Source organism: Malus sylvestris, chromosome 17, assembly GCF_916048215.2.
Source record: "Malus sylvestris chromosome 17, drMalSylv7.2, whole genome shotgun sequence".
Classification (NCBI taxonomy): domain Eukaryota; kingdom Viridiplantae; phylum Streptophyta; class Magnoliopsida; order Rosales; family Rosaceae; genus Malus; species Malus sylvestris.
In genome coordinates, this window is record NC_062276.1 from 8,372,270 (window position 1) to 8,395,831 (window position 23,562).

General features: G+C 37.1%; 3 protein-coding genes across 6 annotated transcripts; 1 reads left to right on the forward strand and 2 right to left on the reverse strand.

The window, feature by feature from the left end:
* Window positions 1–4,867: 4,867 nt before the first annotated feature.
* LOC126612299 (uncharacterized) lies at window positions 4,868–7,241 on the forward strand. Of its 4 annotated transcripts, none has more exons than XM_050280683.1 (3): window positions 4,868–5,021; window positions 5,728–6,080; window positions 6,657–7,241. In XM_050280683.1, the coding sequence occupies exons 2-3, from the start codon at window positions 5,798–5,800 to the stop codon at window positions 7,037–7,039; spliced, it is 666 nt and encodes a 221-aa protein (XP_050136640.1). In that variant the 5' UTR covers window positions 4,868–5,021; window positions 5,728–5,797; the 3' UTR covers window positions 7,040–7,241. The 4 variants fall into 4 exon arrangements, with proteins under 4 accessions (XP_050136640.1, XP_050136643.1, XP_050136641.1 ...); XM_050280686.1 differs by having other exon boundaries at window positions 4,869–5,021; window positions 5,750–6,080; XM_050280684.1 differs by having other exon boundaries at window positions 4,877–5,021; window positions 5,778–6,080.
* A 2,307-nt stretch (window positions 7,242–9,548) lies between these two features.
* On the reverse strand, window positions 9,549–10,906 carry LOC126612295 (mitogen-activated protein kinase kinase kinase 18-like). The gene has a single exon (XM_050280679.1). It carries the CDS (start codon window positions 10,842–10,844, stop codon window positions 9,573–9,575), a length of 1,272 nt encoding a protein of 423 aa, XP_050136636.1. The 5' UTR covers window positions 10,845–10,906; the 3' UTR covers window positions 9,549–9,572.
* A 6,025-nt stretch (window positions 10,907–16,931) lies between these two features.
* On the reverse strand, window positions 16,932–22,010 carry LOC126612292 (aspartic proteinase A1-like). The gene is made up of 14 exons (XM_050280676.1): window positions 21,874–22,010; window positions 21,152–21,521; window positions 20,987–21,047; window positions 20,685–20,779; window positions 20,493–20,605; window positions 20,169–20,337; window positions 20,021–20,060; window positions 19,841–19,905; window positions 19,528–19,641; window positions 19,288–19,352; window positions 19,025–19,181; window positions 18,830–18,949; window positions 17,477–17,565; window positions 16,932–17,317 (listed from the first exon to the last, which is right to left on the reverse strand). The coding sequence occupies exons 1-14, from the start codon at window positions 21,945–21,947 to the stop codon at window positions 17,233–17,235; spliced, it is 1,617 nt and encodes a 538-aa protein (XP_050136633.1). The 5' UTR covers window positions 21,948–22,010; the 3' UTR covers window positions 16,932–17,232.
* Between the last annotated feature and the right edge of the window lie 1,552 nt (window positions 22,011–23,562).

The window sequence follows — 23,562 nt, forward strand, 5'->3', positions numbered from 1 at the left end:
GAGCTTCTAGGCTTTTTGCGGTTGCTTTCACGCCGACCATCTTATGTGTGTATCCATCCTTCTATTTTTTTCTTTTTTTTAATTTTTTTTTGCCTATTTTCCTTAGCTTGGATTAAAATAAGGGATCTAGGTAAAAAATTTAACCTAGTTATTGAATTTAGTTCAGTTTATATATTTCTAACATAAATTCAATTATTTAATTTATACGTGCTCATTTGAATGCGCTTTTAAAATTACTGAATGAGAAAAATTGTACGAGTTTCTAGGCTTTTTGTGGCTGCTTTCACGCCGACCACCTTACATGCGTATCCATCCTTCTATTTTTCCTTTTTTAATTTTATTTATTTTTGCCTATTTTCCTTAGCTTGGATTAAAATAAGGGATCCAAGTCAAAAAATTGACCTAGTTATTGAATTTAGTTCAGTTTTGTTGCAGTCCTATTAGATTAGGAATGTGATTGTGTAAATCATAGTATATCTAAGAATATCTCCTATATTCCTATTAGGAGTTGATTACCTATTAAAAGTTGTAATCTTAAAAGGGTAAGGAATTAACATTCCCTACTACTATAAATAAAGGCACAATGAGGTGGAATAGAACACCCACAATTACACATCTCTCTCTTCTCTCTACTATTGTCGCACCTTTCTCTCTCTCTATGGCTTTCATAATTGTTCAGTAAATTATGTCTATAACACGTTATCAACACGCTCTTGATGTTGCGCTAAAGAGAGTTTGATCGTCAATCAGGGGAGTATTACGTTTTAATCATGGGGAGTATTACGTTTTAATCATTCTTTTTGTGATTAATTTATTATTTTGAATTGATCTACATGCTATTGATTCAATTTAATTTTTCTATGTTGAACGTGATACAACGCATTGGAGATGCAATTCCGGCTTTCCGAGAAGAATCTTCTACAAATTCAAAGACTTTTGTTGTTTTCTGCCAATCAGGTATGCTTAAAATAAAGTAAGATATTTGAAACAACCTTGAAGCATGAAAAACATTCCCTATGATGCATGAACCCCTTATGTTTATATTTATCTTCCGATATATATATATATATATATTGTATATGTTCATATATTTGTTTCATGCATTACGCAATTATATTGTTATGTGGAATTTGTGAGTCAATGTATATAAAATAAATTATAAGCAATTAGGGTTTCTCAAACCTTAGTAAAATTCGAAAAGAAAAAAGAGAAGATAAGAATTAGGGGATCGTGCGGCAACGTATTAGACCTGTGTTGAAGCCTTTGGGCTTCGTTGCCTCTGTGGATAACTAGGTTGTGTGCCCGGTCTGTTTTCTAACCACGGGCCTGCAACCCCGACCCACGCCAGCGCATGTTGGGTTGATCCTCCAGTCTCGACCCACGCCAGCAACTGTGCTGCTAGGCTTAATCCCTGCCACGGCCCACGTCTTCCTCAGCCAGCTTATAAGGCTGGGCTCCAGTGCCTCAACCCACATGCCAGCTTTTTCTGGGCCTTGACCAAACTAGCAGCTTGGGTTGCTGTTTTCTATCTCCTACCCAGACTCGTGGCCTGCAATCTACTCCCAAGGCCTTTAAGGCCTTCCCTACTCACGACACCTAGCCCAAATATTTTTGGGGCTATATTTTTGACCCGATAATATTATTTTGCTTATACAATCGACCATGTATGGCCCGATTTATTGAAGTAATTAAAAGTGACATGCAATCCATTAATCTGATCATGAATAAAAAATTATTGACCTTAACGATTCAATAATTTATTTTTATACTTTGAACCATTGACATACTTTCGTAGCAACGAAACTCTCACACTTGAGTTCTCGAAGAACCTCAAATCCATTACATTTAGTTGTATATTACATTCTATGTTCTTGTAGGAACCTCTCTTTGTTCATAAACTAAATTGAACCTCTAGTTTCAAATTTAGTGCCTTTGAAACCCGAAGTTTTCATAAAACAATACACTTATGAAAACCCGACGTTTTTCATGAAAACCATGTCTTAGAATTCGAATGTTCTAACTTTGATGATTCATTCCCATAAGTACCAATCACAATCTTGTTCCCTCCAATTCAAAGGATTGTTGAACCGTCACAAGTTTGATTTTCCCTGATTTGGATGTTTTAAATAAAAACCACTTTATGTGGGGTACAAGACGTGAATCTATACTTGACTATCAAGTAGCTGAGAAACCATTAAAGCCAACAATGGCAAGGAAGAGCTGAATAAGCCTCCGTCATGATCTTCATTTGAAGACTTATGCCCGAAGCATTACCAACAACGGTACCTCATGAACGAGGATTCCATGGCTCTTTGGCTCACTTCTACGGACTGTCTAATTATGAAAGACATTACCTGAAGCACACCATGATTACGTTCATGAATGAGTACAATTCTGAAGTTTATAAATCTGATCGAATTTTGACTGGAGAAAACTTTTCTCGTCCTTCCATGTTTCTAACTCGCCCCTGAAGTAGTAGTGTAGAAAGCAGAAGTTTACCAAATTCTCGGATCTAATTACTATCACAAGTATATGGTAGAATTAGGGTCTGCCAAGATGTGGCATCATGCCTGAAGCATGATCATTGGCACCTAAGACCTAAAACTTCAAGAATAAGGGATAGTATTCCCAAACCTTAACCATGCAGAATCTACTTCCGTCTCGATGGAATAGATCATTGGTTATACACCTGTTCGTGCCCCTATCAATATTGTTAAGAAGTACCATTCTAGTAGTTAATATATGAGACTAATTTTGCTTCATCGAACACCGTTGGAAGAGCATAATTTTGACATGAATGACCTTGTTGGCTGAATCCACCCTAGTAACTTTGGTTTACTTTGTGAACATTTTTCTATGTTCTTGGATTTAAGTTTGGTGCATGTTTTGCTTATGGATAATCTTATTGATATTGTCCTCAAATATGAGTTAATTGAATCATGTTTCTTGTATACATGTGATCGATTCAATTAAACATGTGATTAGGTAGGAATGTGGGGAAGTTAGTTGTTTGGATGAATGCGATACTATGCACATTAACTTTACACCTAAATCACATCTCTAACAACGACTTCAGGTCTATCCAACCTGATTAAGAGCATTGACACGCTCCTCGTTGTATGAATAGTACTGCATCACCATTTAAGGGACCTTAAATTCTCCCTGTCGTTGAGTTTTTAAGGATATTCGAGAGAACAATGATCATCAATGAAACCATTGAAGAAAATAGAGTGAAATATCTTTGCACCACTTCTAAAAATGAGTTTGAAGCTTTGATTTTGGGCCAATGAGCTGCCTCCCAACTGGGAACACGCCATATATGGCTGGCCTGGAGCCTGGTGATTGAGTAGTTTACTTGTTTTGGCACGACCATTTGGGACACTTAGGTCGACCAATGATGCTACGACGCATCTCCTTACCTGAAGTAAGGATCTTGCGCCAACAAGCACACTTTGCCAAGCCTAGTCATTAGGGAAATTGATTTATATATCATTCCTAGCAAAGATACGAAATGACTCATTTTTCACAATGGATTCAAGGGACTATATGTGGACTAATCCAACCAAAATGCGGACCATATAAATACTTATAGTTTTGGTTGATGAATCGACAAACTGGTCACATGTTTGTCCATACACATTGCTGTTAAACCTTCAGGCCGATTAAGGGTTCACCACCATACTTATCCCTTAATGTTCGGGAGATTGGATAACGCCGGAGAGTTTATATCGACGGTTTTCGATAACGTATTACATGTCTTTTGGGTTTATAATTGAACATCGAATTCCCATGATTCACCCTAAATAGCCTCGCCTAGCGATCATAAATCGCAATTTCAATGATCGCCCAAATTTTGGTAAATGTACCAAGTTTTCGGTTTTTGCCAAGGGCTATGCAATCTTGTACGCAGTTATGTTGGTCCACCTTAAGGCTCATTGCCACCCAACTTATATGACGTTATAGTTGGTTACTAGGTACGAACCTGATTTTTTTGTATTTACACATTTGGGTGTGCATTTCATGTGCCAAGTTACGCCGCCGCAACGTATCAATATGGGTCCTCAAAGAAGGATGTGAATCTTTGTCGATTATGATTCTCCTTCACACTAGCTCTTTTAGAGTCCTTGCACGCGATCTCTTTACTACTCATTTGCGGGTTGTCACTTTAATGAGACAGTCTTCCCGCCGTTAGGGGGAGATAAGAACGTCAACGTTCCTGTAAAACGGCATGAAGTTGCGTGGACGTTGCCCATTATGTCTTATCTCGATCTCTATACCGCACAAGTGTGATAAGCAAGATTAAACCACACAATTGATTTTCATAATTGATGTTGAACTCACCATGAGCCGAATTCGAGTTTTATTCACTTAGCGAATTCGATGCTTAATTGTTTTAATTCTATCGTTATAAAACTTAGACCAAATTGCCTATCATTTTAGCTGAATATCGTTGTATCAAAAAAAGAATTCCTCACTTTTATTTATACAAATGAAACATAATATCTGAATTGGTAATCATAATTCATAATATAAATGACTAAACGATTGTCAATTTGATTAAAAAAATGAACTTTTTCATTATGACACTTGAACATTTCTTTTGTTCAATTGAAAATTTTCTTTCGTCACATTCTTCTTCAATTGTAAAAGAAATTTAATATTAAATATGAAATATTTCAAAATTTTAATATTAAATATTAAATATGAATAATATATAATAAAAACTGATATCATAATATACGATGAACATGTGAGATCATAAATCCCTAGCATCCTCGTCGGATCCTTTTCCCTGTCGACCTACTAAAGTCAAACTTTTGTTAGTTTCCCAAAAAAAAAAAAAAAAAAAAACCCTCAAAACTTTTATTTATGATTGAAGCGGTTCGCTTTCTTCTTTAATTTCATTCATTCTCTCTCTCTCTGCTCTCCAGCTACCTTCAGAAAGAAAACCTAGGCTCCCATTTACTCTCCCTCCCACACTCTCACATCCACTCTCCGCTGCACCATCTCTTCACATCTTGGTAAGTCTTCGCTGTTTTTTATTTCTTCCGTTGATCTCCTTCATCACGATCTCTGATTTTTGCTTATATTCTTGTTGATCTCTGAATCTGCTTATTTCTGTACTTGTTTATCCTCGATCTATGATGTTTTGATTGTATTTGTGGATTTATTTAGCTAATTTATTTAATTGGTTAAGGAAAGCAACGTTATTGCTTAAAAACATTGTTAATTTCTTATTTTTGTTACAGTTTCTGCTGAATTTTCTGTAAATTTAGCTCTCAATTTCTGTGTTTGCGTTGGGATCTGAAGACTGAAAGCGTAATATTCGATAAATTCATGATATTTTTTAAGCATAAGTTTATGCAAATTGGTAAATCATTCCGAATTCCATCATCATTCAGTTTGCAATCAGTTTTTATTGAGACGCTTCAGTAATTTACATTGAAAATCGAACTACGAGGGAAAATGAACCTTCTTTCTTTGATTTTCAGCAAGCATTTTTGAAAAGTCACAATTCTATTCAGTTCGGCTTTGGAAAACTCGCTGATTGCGGATTAGTGCGTAATATGTGTATATAAATATATATAAGTGTCTTACGATATTTGGGAAATACACCGAATGAGTTGATTCAATTCGTTTTTATTGTTATTTTTATTGAACAAATACATAGCTTAAGAGTTATCTACTGTTATCGTTCTTATTCCTTATTCGTATAATTACATTCAGCGAAACAGATATAATTTTTTAGGAGCACCTCAATTTGTTCGTTGCTTCAGTTCTTGAGCTTGGAGTAAAGATGTTGCAGCTGCTGTACACGGTGATTTTCAGCGAAATGCTGCTGATTTTGATCTTGTTGTTTAAGTCCCCTCTGAGGAAGCTAGTGATACTGGCCTTGGATAAGATGAAGCGAGGGAAGGGCCCAGTGATGGTGAAGACAGTCGCTGGGACTGTATTTATTGTTCTTCTGGCCAACGTCTACAATCTGGTGGACATCAAGAACCGAACGAATGAATCTGGTGTACTCAACCCTACGGACGAGGTTCTCATGTCCATGAAAATGCTCGAAAATTCTCTTATGGGTATTCTTCTCGATCTTTTAAGATTAGTTATCAGGCTTATGTATTGTTTATCTAGACTTTATCATGTTTTTTCTTTTCAAGTTGCTGAATTAGTTGTACTTGTTATGAGTTGTGGCTCTTAATCGTTGAGCGCATATGCGATGGAATTAGAAAGAAATGGTTTGATTCTACATAGGGCGAGTTCATAGCTACCTTTTGAAGCAGCTGAATGTTCTTGTGCTTTGCCATTAAGTGTTGGATTTTCATCAGCTTGAGCGTGAAACGTATTAGCTAAACCTGTTATGAAGTTGAGTTAGGTCTCGAACATAAGATCTTCTCTGTTGTTTGTTTCCCGATATTTTCTAACATTATAGATATGCTATCTTACTCCCCCTCCTTTTTGTTAGGTAGAACTTTCGTCATCTGATGCGAGGCAATTAAAATGTTCTTTTGCTTATGTTATTGATAATTTTAGTGATTTCTGTTTGTAGGATGATGACAGATTAGACATTATATTGTTTGCTAATTGTATTTCTTTGATCTGCTCGATCACCATTCATATCCTTCAAAACTGACTTTCAATTGTATCGAATGCAGGATTTTTTCTGTTTCTTTCACTGATGATGGATAGGTTACACCATTACATAAGAGAACTTCGATTCCTGAGGAAGGCGATGGAGGCTGCGAAAAGACAAAACCAAAGTTCTCAAGACGATAAAAACGGAAGTTCAGAGCAACTTAAGACCTTAGTACAAGAGAATGAGACATTGAGGACAAAGATCGAAACTCTGGAGTCTGAATATGAGACGAAAGCAAAGAAGGCAAAGGCGGCAGGAAGTGAGGTGGAGGCCCTAAGAAAGCAATCTGAAGGACTCCTTATGGAATACGACCGCTTGCTGGCAGACAACCAAAATCTCCGCAGTCAGTTAACATCAATTGAACAGAGCGCATCCCACTCGGATGGGAAGAAGAACACGTAATGGAGTGGTTACTTTGGTAATTGTTGGTCATCTTTGTCAATATCTAACTCTATGAGGCGTAGTGTAGATTTGGGATCGAAGCATAAAACAATATGGCTGCAGTTATAAAAATCCTACCCTTAGTTATATATAAATGTAATCAAATGATGCAAGAATTTTGTTAATTCTCGTTTCTATTCGATAAAGACTGCTTGTTGAAAAAGTAGATAGAGTTCATATGTTGTGCTAGGGTCGTTGCATGCACGTTGCACTAATTACTGCTTAAACGATTCTCAAGTGGAAATGGAAGTGCTTATGGAAAACTGTGGAAATTAAGGGGGAAATCTATTTATATTAGGGTGTTTTGCTTGCACATGCATTATATTGCTCAAGCAAATCTCAAGTACATAGGAAAGTAACATGCAACTAATTTAGGAGAAATTTTTCGGTGTGCCAGGAACACGGTCCGGTACACGTTATAATAAAATTGGTTGGATTTTATTTTTTCAAGTTTCCAACCAATGTATTATTATACTTGGTGTACCGAGCCGTGTTCCTGACAGATTGAAAAATTTCTCCTAACTTTGGAGTTAAATAAATGCTCTTTTGTTCAAATTATAAATTGAAACCGTATATGCATATATAACAACTGAAATTCGACCAGAAAGCAATTTCTAAAGCTAAATTGCTCCTTCGTTTCTCAACTAGTTCCAATTCATCAAGCCAATGGCATTAAACTTCATGCCAAAGCTCAGTGCTCTATCCATAATACTAGTGATGGTTCTAGCCATGGCTACATTTCCAGTCCGAGCAAGTCGCAAGTCCAAAGAAACCCAACTCTCCTTCTACTTTCAAGACATCTCTACCGGTCCGAACGCCAGAGACTTTCCATTTGTAGGTATTCCCGGCAAGCGTTAGACCTTCACTCAATTTGCCACAATTTACACCGTTGATGACCCCATAACGGAAGGCGTAGACCGCAACTCAGCCTCCGTTGGCAGGGTTCAGGGGTCTTCTATGACATCAGGACTGGACGGACGGAATGCTCTTGTAAGAAACCATAAGGACTGGCCCGGAGAGAAAGCAGATATAAGATATTGGCTCGCTTCTCTCTGCAAAGCGTTTGGGAGAAACATTGCTACTTGATGTTTGACGTTTTTTATTGATTTGTAATTTAGGTTGTACCAGTTACTATCTTTTGTCTATGAATTTCTACAACTTGCAGGCCTCCTTGCATTTCATGTACTATGCATGCAGTATGCATTTTGAAGGAGTTTTAGTCAATTTTTTCTAACAATGAACATGATAAGTCGATAACATAGATCGGTTACCGACAATCTTCTGTCAAAATACTCTATATATAGTGATGTTTCAACATACATAAAAGACTTGAAGGGTGCGTAGCGCCCATAATTAAACAAAAAAATTTAAAAAAAAAACCTCTCACGCGCAGAAGCGCATATGTTGAAGCTAGTATATGATAAAATACTCAGAGGTGGCAATTATAAAACTCAAATGCAAGTGAATGGGAGCTTTCACAATGACTAATTCATATGCAGATTCTAATAATATTCCAGAATATTAAAACATTAACAATGTTAATAGGTGGTGGATTAGTATTGAATTGGAAAGTTCTGGTGCTTTTAGACCCTTTCTCCAGCCACAAACAGAACTTTAGGCCATTTCCACTTGGAAGAACCATATCCACCCAAGTGGTGTCCTATATTCCTTGAAGGAGATTAAATAAGCCAATTTGCCAATAGAATTTACTTTCAATTTTCAACAGAGGGAACAGAAATCTGGTGATCCAGTTGTAAATGCTGGGTTCTGGCTTTTACCAAATGCCAACTCAAACTGGCCCATCTTTTCTCAGAGTTGCCTAAAACAGTAAATATTGGCAGGGTGATATTGAAAACTACACCCAAGTTGGCACCCTTCTTTTACCTACCAGACGAAGAAACTGATGCGCAGATATGTTTTATACCAAGAATTATTATGGCTTCTCCTCTAATCCATGGGAATTAAACCAAACTGGTCCGCCAGCACGAGAAGTTTTTCAGTCGGATTGTCACATTGTTATGGGGATGTTACCCTGTTAGTAATCTTCATGTCAAACTATATGGATAAAATATATGTCATAGACTTAGGGTTCGTTTGTGATTGCTTTGGTAGGAATCACTTCTGCTCGCAACCGTGTCTATTAAAATTTCTTCAGCAGAAACATGTTCAGTCTTTTATTAAAAACTTAAGTACTTCCCAAATAAGCATTGACAAGTTTTTCTCCATAGATCTATAGAGCGCTTCTATGACTCAGAAACACTTTTAACTTTTTATGTCACACATTCAAAAAACGCTTTTATCTGTTAAAAATTTAAATTGTTTTAGCCTTTCTAGAAGCAATTTCAACCGTAACCTTAGAATATTATTAAAACATGAGAAAACTGATAATACCAAGTACCAATGTGCAATTGAGAGAGACGGCTTAGTAGCATAAAGACCAGAAGTCATAGCAGTAAAACAAAAGAAGAGAGAAAAAAAGGATGGATTTTTATGATTACCAAAAACTTGAAATCGAAGGAAGTAACAAATTATCTCTGTCCCTCTCAAGAATGGGATTGCTTAAACCTACACTACTACTATTTCTCCTACTTTTTTGGCAGGCCCCTAAAATATCCACATTAATTCTACAACTAATATTATTGCCATCTAAGAAATCTAAATCCAAATCCTTCTCACTACCTACACCTTCAGCATCGTCCTCAATGCTGTTGCTTTCATCACAATCGTTCTCTCTAACTGTGATCCAACTCTCATCATCAAAACTCCACCTGGGGTCCCCTGAAAACAGTGACAACCGTCTGATCCTCTGATCGTCGGAGGAGTTTTCGAAACTCGGGTTTTGATCAAGACTGCCCGAAGTCTCTGATTCCCCAAAAGAATTCCATATATCTTGATCGAGAATGCTTGTTGGAGAACATGAAGTGGACTCATGAACTTGTTTTGTAATTTTAGAAGAACTAATTAAAACTTCTTCTTCTTCTTCTTCTTCTTGCCCAAGAAATGAATGTTTTAGAAGCTGACTAGCCGTCCAACGCTCCGTTGGGTCCCTCTGTAAGCACTTTTCCAAAAAGTGCTTTGCTTGTTCTGAGAGGAAGCTTGGAATCTCAGGCAAGTCATTAGAGTATGCAATTTGATACAGAACAGTTACTGGGTCAGCTGCTTTAGGCCACGGCGCTGATCCTCCGGTAGCCATTTCGATAATTGTACACCCGAGAGCCCATATGTCGCACGCGAACCCCTGCTCTTCTCCGCGTGCCACCTCCGGCGCCATAAACATTGGCGTCCCGCCAATTGTGGTGGCAGAAGCTACTGCCGGATGAGCCCACCTAGCACATCCAAAATCTGCAATTTTCGGACCGTCTTCACCAGCCAAGATGTTCCTGCCTTTTATGTCACAATGTACCAACCCAAGTGAATGCAAGTAGTCTAGCCCCTTCACAATGCCCCTCGTATAGTTTCTGATCATCGATTCGTCAACTAGGCCTCCGCGGCTGCGAATTGCATCGATGATGGTGCCGCCGGGCACGTACTCCATGAGAAGATTGTACATGAGCTTGTTGTTCTCACTAGTAATGTCATGCCCCATGTAGCTTACAACATGTCGACTGCTCAAAACAGAGTGAATTTTCTGCTCCCTCTGCAAGAACTCGGATTGAGACACCTGGGCGGACTTGACGGCAAACTTGTCACCGGAGCTGCGAGAGGTGGCTAAGGAGACGGCGGCTGATGACCCTTGGCCAATGGTGGAGCCTCTTGTCCAGTCCATTTGGCGATGATCAAAGAATAAAACGTACAAAATACAAAACTTTTGTGTTGGTTAAGATGCCTATTGGCTTCGCCTTTATATATGGACCAACTCATTTGCAAATACAAGGTGGCATTTTTTAAAACGTTAGTTTAATTGGTTGGTTGGGTCTCTCTCTCATTCACTCTACTGCCAATAGGGTTGACAATTCCCTTAACTTAAGCCGGCCATGTGTCGAAATTTGGGTGGGGTTGACGGCATCGGCCTCCTACACCGGTGCGATTTGGCGAAACTGGATGTCAACACATGTCAAGAATTGGTTTAAGAGCCAACAGGATCCTCTCCGGATTCTTTTGGTGAGGATCTTAGAGATCCGTGAATCATGTCCGTTTATCGTACGATTAGTTTTTGTCATGTACTATTTGTGTTTAATTTTAAATAAAAATATTTAAAATGATTTCTGATCGCACGATGTACGATGATCGGACACGATTTACAGGATCCTCACAAAGAGGATCCGGCAAAAACCCGGATTCGTTTAAGAGTGTGCAAACCTGAAAATTGGGGTACACATTTGGTTTTGGTTTGGTGAAAGAGATGGGAGAGGTTGGAAAGAGTTAGATTGGATTGGATAATCCTAATGGGATTGGATTCTGTAATTTGGAAGGATATGTGAAATTAAAATTGGGAGGGTTTGTCGGTAAGGTGTGTTGAACCACCAAAATAGGGTTGAATTTTAGTATCACTTTCAATTTTAGTTTTGGTAAATGGTTGAATTTAAGCGTGTGATTTACCACTGAACATGCAAGTCTTGTCAAAAATCAAGTCTTCTTTTTGGTTGAGAAAAAACTACAAATATGGAATAATATGCCAATTGGGGTATACTTATCCAAAGTTTAAAGAAGGGGATTTAGAGTTTTGACCAAGTCTTACACTAAACCATGCACCATCATTTTTTTAATTATTTTTGGGACCCTGGATTCTTTGACCAGTGCAGATTTTGCAATGGCAATACTCATAATTTTTCAATATTAGCCCAATTTTTCTCTATTGTAGACGGTATTGAAAATATTCACGAAATTGTTGAAATATTTGAAAAATCAAAGATTAATATGGAAAGGAGGGGTAAAATTAACTTCACCCTATATTGATGAGATATAGGAAAATTAATAAATATTGATGATATTTATCGATTCATTACAGAAAATTTGTCATAACCTATTGCAGCTTTCGAACTTTTGAATTTCTTTTGACAAAATTTTCTCTAATTTTGAGCAAATCTTAATGAGTTGATATACGGTATACCCACTCTATTGTAAATTTCCATAATTTCTGTCAAAGGCAACCAATATCTATGTCGATATCCATATTTTAAACATTAATGGTAACTACATATTATCATTGACTTAAGATCATATTTTGTGGAAATTTGTGTTGTCATCACTAGGGCACAAAAAATTCAAAGAAACGTAAAATGTTAAGCAACAACAGTATATGTGAAGCCGATGGACTAGGGAAAATTCAAACAAATTTGAGTTTTTTTTTTTGAGCAAATTTGTAGTCTCTCTCTTCTTAATGAAAATTTTGTAGCTTTCTGTTTTCTTTCTGTTAATGATGTATAGTTTAATCAAGTTGGTTGGAATTCATACTCTTCAGATCTTTTTGTTCAGAGTAGACGGACTAGGAAACCCGGATCACTCAATTTAAATCTTGATACCCTCATTGCCCACCACACACAAAATCAAATCCTTGAACGGTCCAAATCTCCTTCTTTCTCGCTCCCTTAAACCATCCGAATTCTCTGGCTCTGGACACAGAGGATCTCCGAATTTGAATTCGGCCTTATGCAGCACATTTGCATTAGCTTTTTTAAATTGTAGATGTTGATGTGACCTATATAAATTTGTGTTATTCTTTTACCGTTGGATTATACTGCAATATCTACTTGATAAAAAGCCAAATAATCAGATATTAGAGTCGATTTTGTGTCCGTTAAGTAAAGCAATCATGATTGATGATATGCCGTCTTGGACGTGTCCCTTAATATCATGTCTAAGTTTGCGTACAAGGGAAAGACGATGATCCACAAAAGTAACCTACACACCACACAAGGAACTCCTATGCTAAATAAAGCACTTTCATGATTCCTCTATGGAAACTACCACAGATGACGAATTTCAGACCTGTATTTGATATGGTATGTCTTGTGTTTGATTATTAGCGTTGGTGAATCGCACATGGTGGCCAATGGGAGGCTGAAATGCCTTTACGAGTTTTCATAGTCTCCAGAAAGTGCAATGCCTTGGTGAAACCACCATTCTGTCTCTTTTAAAAAGAAATTAATAATTCCTTTCTAGAAAGAACAAAATAAAGTAGGAAAAAAAATTACAATTAATCATAGACGAAAAAGTATCATTTAAGGCACTAAAAGAAAAGAATAATCTTGGTAGTAATTTTAATTTAGAAAGGTACTTACCATTAATTATAATTAAATAATTAAGGGATTGAAACCATTAAATTATATTAAACACTAAGAAACCAGCATATACTATGATTAATTCATGTGTTGCATTTCGTTTCTTCAAACCTCATGTTTCATCTACTCTTAGACATTTGTTTTGCTAGTTAAAATATTAAACGTCCTTCTCAAACTTCCACCGTGCACGAAAGTACACACTACAGTATTATGCCAACCAATATATATATATAGTAAATCTGTAACACCATTTTTTTTACACAATTTTTAATATACGTTTTTGTGAGGCTCACTTCGTATTGTATTTCAAGGATTCGAATTGTATCTTTTAATCATTCTCTCAAAGATTATGTCTACCAAAAATCACTTAATTTGAAACCATATGAATGTTGAATTAAAGGTTTAGGGTTTTTTAGGACCGTGTTCGTTCATTTTCTTCACTATAAATGAATGTTTTAATATTTTTGAACTTGTCTAGTTTTTGCTAGTATAATCTATGAATGACATCCTAAAAGATAAGTTGTTTGGATCATTAAAATACGTTACGAAGTAAGCTTCACAAAATGATGTAAAAAAATGATGTCACAAGATATATATATTGTTCCACCTCTTAATTAATAAAACACAAGATGGTAGATAAACTTGATGGACCAATAAAAGGTAGAAGGTGGGTTGGTGGTTTGGAACTTGCAACTTGCAAGAGAGTTAAAGAGATGAATCAATTCAAAAGCCAAAAAAGGGTAGAGGTTGAAACCGATTCCCAATTGACTAAACCATATCCACAGTAACTAAGCAGGTGAGATTAGTTGTTGTTTTGGGGGTTATAAAAGTAAAATGGCACCAACAACAACCCTAATTAACAATCTTCTATTTGTTGTCTCACTCACACAAATACTTAATCACCTTCTAAATATCTAATCTCTGCCAAAACCTTGTTTAGTTAGTTGGACCAAGAGTGAGTATCTAAACCAACAACTCTAAAATTTTATGCGTGGCTTGTAAGATAGTTCTACATGATTTGCATGCTTATATATAATCTGAGTAATGTTTTCTTGCCAGTGTTATGTTATAAGACAAAATATTTATACTGTTAGACTGAATTTGAACAACATAATTAAGAATGCGTTAAATTAGTATGTTACAGATTCACGACCGGATACCTAACAATATTATGACAAGATATGAAATCTAAATAATATAATCAGAAATGAGTTGAGCTAATATGTGATACTTATTCACAATCGGATGTCAAACAATAACAAGAAATATAAACAATATAATCCGAGTTTGAAAATAAATTAATTAATGTGTGACACAGATTCACAGTCAATCTTACGATAGTAGAACATATGATTGGAGTTCATTTTACATGAGAAAAACTCATCATTCACTACTCATTACTCATGAAAGTGGAGGCTAAAAATGAACGATAGGAAGGGGTGCACGTAGGTGTTGAGGGTTATCGAGGGGCACGTTTTATATGTGTGTCGTGCGTTGTATTTGTGGAAGTGACAAGGTTTACGTGCCTTTGATGCAACTGAAATAGAAATATAAAAAAAGAAGAGTTGTTGACTGTGGTCCTTGACAACACTACATAGGTGGCTTATTTTATTGATGTCTCGTTTCCCTTGCGGCAGAGGATAAAGAAAGGGTTGCAGAGTGCAGATTGCTTTGTCTTGTAAATTAAATTGCATGATAGTGGCTTTGAAAAGTTAATTTCTGTGAAACGGTTCACTGTCATGTAATATTTCAGTTCAATAACGCTAAATCAAAGAGAGTTTGTATATATAAATTATATTATTAGGCAAATATGTCACGATAAAAATAAATCCGTTTTATGCAAAGCATTCTTGTCGTTGTAAGCGTGAGTTTGGAATCTTTGCTAGCTTTTCTAACAATTAAATGGTACTGAATTAGAGGCTATGCACTTTTTATTTTATTTTTTGGAAAACTATGCACTTTTTATTTGGCAATAAGATGAAACAAATACTTGAATCCCTATGATCTGCATTGGTCCTACTTTGATTTGTACCATTATTCCCCTAAAAATATTGCTTATAAAGTTCCCAGCCCCACTTATCTTAGCTAAGTTTTTAAACGCAAAGCTTGAGGTGAGCTGAAGTAACAACGGCGCAGCCAAGCACGCAAATGGCAGGGAGCTAATCAGTATTTTGGGGTAATGGCATATACTCAAATTAAGTTCCAAAATTTAGGAATTTCAAATCACAATGACGAGTCATGACGGTATCTTATTTGTCCAAGGCGTCGACAGTCCCTAGGCCAGGTCATGGGAGTCGGTGTCATAGAATCGCGTCAATGTTGCCAGTCTCAATTTTGGGTTTAGCTAGACCTAATCATTTGTGCTTCATCTAAAATGAATCCAGATTATTTTCGGATTTAAAAAATTTTAAGAATCAAATAATTTAGACTGTTGAAAATTGATTCAACGACTACAATTATTATAACTTTTAGAGGGACTCCCGTTTGTAGTCGTTGGAACAGCCTATATCATTTGATCCTTAAGCTCAGCTTTTTTTAGATCTGGAGAGGATCTGGGTTCATATAAAATTATTTGAGTTTTATAATGTTGTGAGTTTTTGGGGTTGAAAAAAATAAATGAAGGTTTGTTTTTTTTTTTTTGGTGAAAAAATAGTTATGGATAGATTGGTTACTCTCGCTACAAACGTCAGAGCATACCCACATCTTGAGCGGGAATGAATTATGCATAACATTTAACTATCAATTGCCGCAGATATGAATTTACGTAAAAATTTACAGATCGTGCTCCAACGCAAACGATTGGCAACAAAACTTAAACTTAAATAGGGTGACACATAAAATATAAACCTTACAAACTGGGCCAACCCTCGTAGTTGGTTAGGAGGGATTGCTTTGGTTTAGCATGATAGGGTGGGTTTGTTGTTGGCGGCATTTGAATGAGTAGAGATGGATGATGGATTTGCTTGCTTGGACGTGCCGTTAATTATAGAAAGTGATTGGTTCTATCTGTCTGTGTGGGTGATGGGACAGATGGAAATCATAAAAGGCTCAGCACACGTAACAAGTTTGCTTTTGTGTCGCTTTTTAATTTGTCGGTTAGAGACTTTGAGGGCTAAAAGTGCTTTCAACATTGTCACTCTTTCTGCTTCAACCACGTACTTGGGCGAATCCAAATCGAAAATGAAATCATACCATTAACACTTCTAGAACGTATAGGTGTGATTTGTGTGAAAATTACGAAAATGCCACATTAACGGTATCTCAAGTTATTTGCGTATTACTATATGAAACTTAATATCTTGATTTTCTAACATGGCAATACGTGATTGACTTGAAAAACTATTAGCACAGCATCCCAAATGCAAGGAAAATTTTCTCGAACATTTTCTGTTGCTGCTACATGCATAGACAAATCCTAAATGAAAGTGAAATCACCTCATTGACGCTTCTACTACATACTGGCGTGACTTTCAGAGAAATTCTAATGCACCTAAGTCAGTATATTGACGATATTTCAAGTCCGTTCCGTAGGTTACATGCTACCAGTATTCCAAACAAATCACACAATCACACATGCCATTGCGTTTTCTGGCTTTGATTTGTGAGCTCAAAATTCAACCAATGACATCATCTTTCCATAAAAATGATTTGTAATTGCCACCTGCATAAATATTGGTAGAAGCCTAAAAGTGTCTCGTGTCTTGCAGTCATTGCGACACCTAAGAAAAGTTAGGTACTTCAATTCAGCCCCCCATAGATTATACATACTGCAATATTAGCACATCTTGTCTTTGATTTATTCACATAGGCACGATTAAACAAGGTTCGTGGTCCATGATCCATCACATAAACAAGTTCCATCGTTGCAAATCTTTTCTGTGATGTCAGCCGAGATTATTTACGTAAGTAGGCATGCTGAAAATAAATACAGAACTAAGCTGCTTCTGCAAATCCAACTGACAAGTTTCCGTAGTCGAACACGGTGTGATACCGACCCATGAAAATGTCTCCCAGAATCCTGCATCGCATATACATATGCACCACCATTAGTGACCAGGGGTTAAGAAACTATTACTTGTTTTTAGTTACTGCAGTAAACTATTTCTGCATGACCATTGTTGGAAAGCATGTAAAAGTTGAAAGACGGTTATGAGCAATGACGGAAAGAGAGAAATACCACAGTGGTCCGCGAGGAGGAGCGACATCTAAAGCTATAAATCCACTGATGCACTGAGCTGCGACTCCCTCCCCAACTTTGAGAATGTACTGATCCACGGTACCAACACACGTAAACATATTAGTTGGGCGATAAATAATACACGAAATGAATAATTGAATATCAGCAAAAAAGGACGAACACTGGTTTTTTCAACAATGGCGATAATGGCTATTAGAAATATTATATCGACTTGCAAAATATACGAAATAAACGGATAGAAGGGAAAAACGGAACAGCTACTCCGGCTCCAATTAAATGTAATTCATAGTATGCTACAGACTACAGTACAGTTTCATGCAGAAAACTCACTGACAGCTTAAAGTTGATGAGTCTTTCATAAGTGTACTAATGCAATTCCATAAAAACAACATCGTGCATGGCAAAAATTCAACTCTAAGACTATTCAGAAACCTAACCAGTGATGAGTAAATGTTAAGTCTGACAGCCAAGCTATATTGCCTCATAGTTACGGAAGAAGTTCTTAATGCTCATACCGAAAACTTGAATGGTAAATGAATCCTATAATACTTTTTGGGCTCGTTTGGTAGAAGGGATTGGATTGGAAATGATTACTCTCTAAATTCAAGGCATATTGAAAATAGATGAGAATGATTTTTCATTGTGAAAGGATTAGAAGGGGATTAGATAGGAAGAAAACTTATCCCATCTAATCCTCCCATTTTGGAGAGTATTGGAATGGATAACTTTTCTTCTTGGGTAATCCTTCTCCGACCTCTAAGTTGGTCACAATTTTCATTGTGTCTTTCAACAAACCTTTAAAATAGCGTCTTATCCATTCCAATCCAATCATGTGTAACAAATGAAGCCTTAAGTCTTAGGAGCAGTCACCCCTTAGCAACACAAGTTGTTGTGGCCTACAACTATTACCGATACTAATTTTGTTGGCCAGCCATCAAAACTTCAATTTTCTTGAATCATTTGTATCTTCAGAACCGTACATTAACTTCACAGCATAAAAAGATGATAACCCTACAGTGGACTTCACATATTCGTTTTGGCAAATTTAAAGTAAACGCTTTTTGACATTCATGAAGACCAAAAAGTTAGACTGGATAAATGCTTGTAAAAACTGCTAAGGTCATCCTAGGGGCCCATATGATGGTAGAAATGGAAAAAAATGATCAAGAAATACTTAATTTCCAGAAAACCAGATTAAGGAAGCTTCAACAGTAAGTAAATAAAAAGGTGAAAAACTGGAGATCGTTTTGCGGTGGACATGTAAACAAAATTGATACTAATGTGCTCAAATGAAAGATGAAAAGATTTAGGGTTAATGTCATGACACCATACCTGCTCTGGAGCAAGGTCAAATACTTTACCACCAATGGTAAATGACACACTGGGCAATGAGGATAGAGCATCACACTGGACTACTGATTCTCCACTGGGACTTGGAAGTCGTTCACAGAGCTACAAGTGCAAATGCCAACATAAGCTTGCTGCAAGGAACGTTTCACAGAGAGATGAAAAGGGAAGTTTAATTACCTGATTGACATAATCCAAGATCTGCTCCTCTGTCTGATTTTTCCTTAGCCGACTCTGCATCCATACCACTGCCATCTCACAAGCAGCACATGTAGCATCATTCACGCCATCAGATTGCTTTTCTGGTTTCTGATCCACCATACTTTCAATGCCCGTGCTGCAAAAACATAAGCACATTTAAACCAGGATGACCTAATTGGCCTCATTATTACTACCATCCTTTCTACCACAACTTTAAGAAAATAGGTTGAACTGCATCTAACCTCACACCACGAGTTCCATCAAAAGTACAGAAACCAATTTGAGAGCAGACCTTTTGGGGTTGTGACTATAAAACATGCCAGTAAAAGAAAAAATCAATTTGCTGCAAGGAGATTTTAAGGCAAGCAGAACCAAAAAGAAACCGACCAATAGCAAAATTATTTCCTTATCCCAAAAAGGATGAAAGAACAGGAAAGTTTCAATGAAAATAAAAATATTTAGTAGATATCAAATCTGTATACCTTAGCCATCAACATTTCTATTATGGTTTTCCCATATTGTTCAACCACGGTCTTACATTCCTGGCTTACAACACCAGAGGCTCCAATGGCATGATTGATTTGAGTGACAACAGTCTGAAAATGTGAAATTATACAATAATATTAATCAGAAGTTGCTAAATGAAATAACAACATGATAGAATATTCAGGTGAAGTGGGCTTTGAATGTCTTAGACGGCATTATTATAGGTATGTCTTGTGTCGTGCTTCTTAATATACTGACAACTCAGTAAGGAGAAATTAGAATATCGACATGGTAGGCTAGAATGCATACCGTTGGTCCAGCCAATAGGGAGGTGCCTGAGTCAGCAATTGCTGAACAGCCATTAGCACAAAATCCTGGAACGTGACATGACAATCTTTCAATACCATAACAAGAAAGCTGGCCTAGAACATAGAAAGCACCAACTGTCTCAACATAGTAAGGTGTCGAAAATAAGTTTCGGATCATTACCAGATGATTCACCATCAATTAAGACATCACCCATATCAAACTGAAAATAACAGAAAAAAGGAAGTATGAAACAAATTAAAACAAAGAAAATCAATAACATATCAAGTAGAAAAATCTGCAAAAGATGTAAAGATCTTGAATAGCGAACCTGCCAGTAGCCTTTCTGAGTCACAGGAACATACGTATGCTTACCCTTGAAATGACTAGAATCAACCCCACCAAAGACAATCTCACCCCCTTCTTCCCCTTCTGTATTGCGATTTAACCAAAATGAGAAAACTGGTTCTTTAACAAGACCTTGATTAACCAAATTATACCTGTTATAATAGAAAATATAAAGAAAACAGATTAGCATCGAGGACTTACAAGTGGGGAAAGGCAAATAAAATACACAATTCGGAGTGCTAGTTTAATTTTATAAATTGATCGACTGATTCGGAATATATTCAACAACTAAGTGGCATTGAATTACCAGACGGGAACAGCATCTCCAACTGAGATCTCTTGAAATCCAAGTCCAAGAATACCATCAAACTTAGCTGCCACAAACGTGACTCCAGGCTCTTTGGTTGCCTCAATAAAGTCCTATAACCATTAAAAATAGTAAGGGTAAAGTCCACAACACCAAAAATCACCATATCAACTTTCTGTCAAGAAAACTAACCTGATCCTTAACAACAAGATCGCCGACTTGGATATGGTCCTGGCTGAAGAAACCTGAAATTGCACCAGTTCCATACTGGATCGCTGCAGATTTGCCTACATTGGAAAATAAAAACATGGCAAATAAACTTTAAATTTCTTACAACTAGTATCTACATCACTCTTTAACGTGTGTCAGTTTTTCATTTTCCCCGTAACATCAAGTTTAAATCTGTATCAGCTAAGGCTGTGGTTGATCATCCCATTGGACAGTCTTAATCTTATCAGAACGTGAATGCATTGAAGCAGGGAAGGGAAGTGTACCATTCTTTGTGTATGTACTAGATTGGCTAGACTTATACTTGGGATGCAAATAGCAAGCAACCTGCAATTCGAAAGCGAACCAACTTGTAAGAAAACTTAAGTTGCTTAACAGTTCTAATACAAAAAAAACCACAAACTGTGAAGGAAAAGACTTAATAAACCTACCGAGAAATAACACTTTGCTGAGGGCACCCAAAGATTAGAACTTCCGGTGTCAAATATCACAGTGAACTTCTGAGCAGGAGTTCCAATGCCAATCTCACCAAAATACTGTGCATCCATATAGTTCTTCAGTGCAACAATATCCGTGTCCTCGGACTCCCCAAGATTACCGCGCAAATGATACTTCCTAATCGGACCTCCCGGTGTTCCATTATTTCTTCTATTTAGATGACAAGTTTGATCTATTTTCATCTTTTTCAGTCCAATCCTGACCAACCCATCACTGGGTGTGGAAATCACCACATGGGACAGAAGCAAGAACAGAAAGGAAGTGACCAAACCAGCTCGAAATTGGGTACCCATTTTCGGAGAACTGCAAAACAAGTTTGCAAATTTGTTGCTCATAATTCACACTCTGAGAAAGTACTGAAAGTGAAAATTCTTTCACAGAAACATTAAAATGGTCTATGTTTGATTACTGAAAAACATAAACTTTCATTCAAATTTCGTTTCTTTTGACCTTTTCTGATATTTTCTCAGGAACCAAACAGATTTTAAGTAACCCTAGAACTCGATCAGCAATAAAGGTGCAAACTTTAGTAGAAAACAATCTAAAATACGTGCAAAAAAATAACGATCCAAAAGCATTGAGCTATGAACAAAATTATCGGGAACTTTTAATTTTGATCATTAAATTTAAGTTTAAATTAAATTAAATTACTTACATTTTTCTTATGACGACGAACTGCGAAGGATCAGATGGAAACTGAAACAACAAGGAAACTAAAGTCAAGAGCATAAAAGCACTGAGGAAGAGAGGGGGGCCAGTTCTGCTACTTCGCGGGATAGATGGCGATTTATGTTGCGACCAATGGTGCAGTCAAAGTAGCTTAATCGAACGGGTCACAATTTGTTTTAATTTTTGTGGGTTCCGGCATGGTGATGTGTCGTGTTTGGATTGGCCATCTGTCGGTCCCACCGAAAATTGCAGTTAACTTTCGGCCGCAACTACCAGTCCAGTTTTGAAACTCAGACAGTGGCGCCTTTTGTGTGAAGTCACAATCCCCAAATACTTGCTCTTTGGGCCATGTTTGTGGGCCCCACAAACAATTCACATTAGAGCCCACAAAGAGGCCCAGGCCCAGAAAAATAAGTAATGCTCTGCTGGACTTCAATGAATTATTCGGGCAGCCCATATGGCATCAAAGCATGGAGTGTCAGCTTCTAAGCCCTTCAACGAAGAATTCACCATTTCTTTTTATATGAAGATATATGTAGACCGTCATTTAGTATTATAGTCTAGTGGTATTCTTCTTCACTTGTAAGTGAGATGTATTAGGTTTGACTCTCGCCAAAGTCGAATTTGAACCACATTATTGCTAGCCTATTGTGAGGCTAAACCCACCCTCTTCTCCTTAGTATAGATAATATCGTTTGTTCAAAAAGACATATTTATATTTCTAACTATATTTACACTAAAGAGTGAAGAATAAATTGATATTGAACTTGTTACTAACGAGTTTGAAAATAATAACTCTAACTTACACGTGAAAAAAAATACAACGAGGAATGAAGATAGCTCTAATGCAAGTGCATACAGTTGGACAGTCTCTTGAGATGCCAAGTTAAGTTTTTGAAATCATCAAATGAAATAGGTGATTGTATTCCTTGGGAGAGGATCCTCTCCGGAGCTGGTTCCACCGGAGCCTCCGAATACTCCTCCTTCCTCTACTTTCTCTGCACTTTTTTGGCCCCTAGAGTCAACGTCGTGGGCTCCCCGGAGCCAATTATTGGCAACGTCGTAGTAGTCGTCGCTGACTGTGTGGTTTTGAAGTTTTCCAATAACTAGCTCTGAGGGGGCACGATGCTGACTCCGACCGACGCCCACTCCAGGGGAGCACGATGCCGATTCCATGGGTCGAAAACCTACAGAAAAAGAAGAGGAAGGAGGAGGATCCAGAGGCTCCGGTGGAATCAGCTCCGGAGAGGATCCTCTTCTGTATTCCTCTAGCAACATGCACCCAACTGTAGAGAATGATTTTCTCATGCTTTTTAATTTCAAGTAATTTTGCCATAATTTATAAGTGGCTTTGTAAGCCCAAACTAATTGAAGTCTTGTACATACACTATTCTTTTTTCTCAAAGTTTATCCCTGAAGCGTTTATTTATAATTATCTATATCAAGAGGGTGGTGAGGGTGGGCATCAGATTGTTCAGCTCAGTTTCAGTCCAAAACCGTAGACCAATTCAATTGGTTGGGGTTAGTATTTTCTCAAACCATTGTCGCCCAATACAATCAGTAGACCAACCCACCCAACTCAAGCTCAGTCGGATTGGGTCGGATTGGGTCGGTTTGGGCGGTTGACCCACAAAAATACCCACCCTAAAAGATGTTATAACTATTTATCTACTTT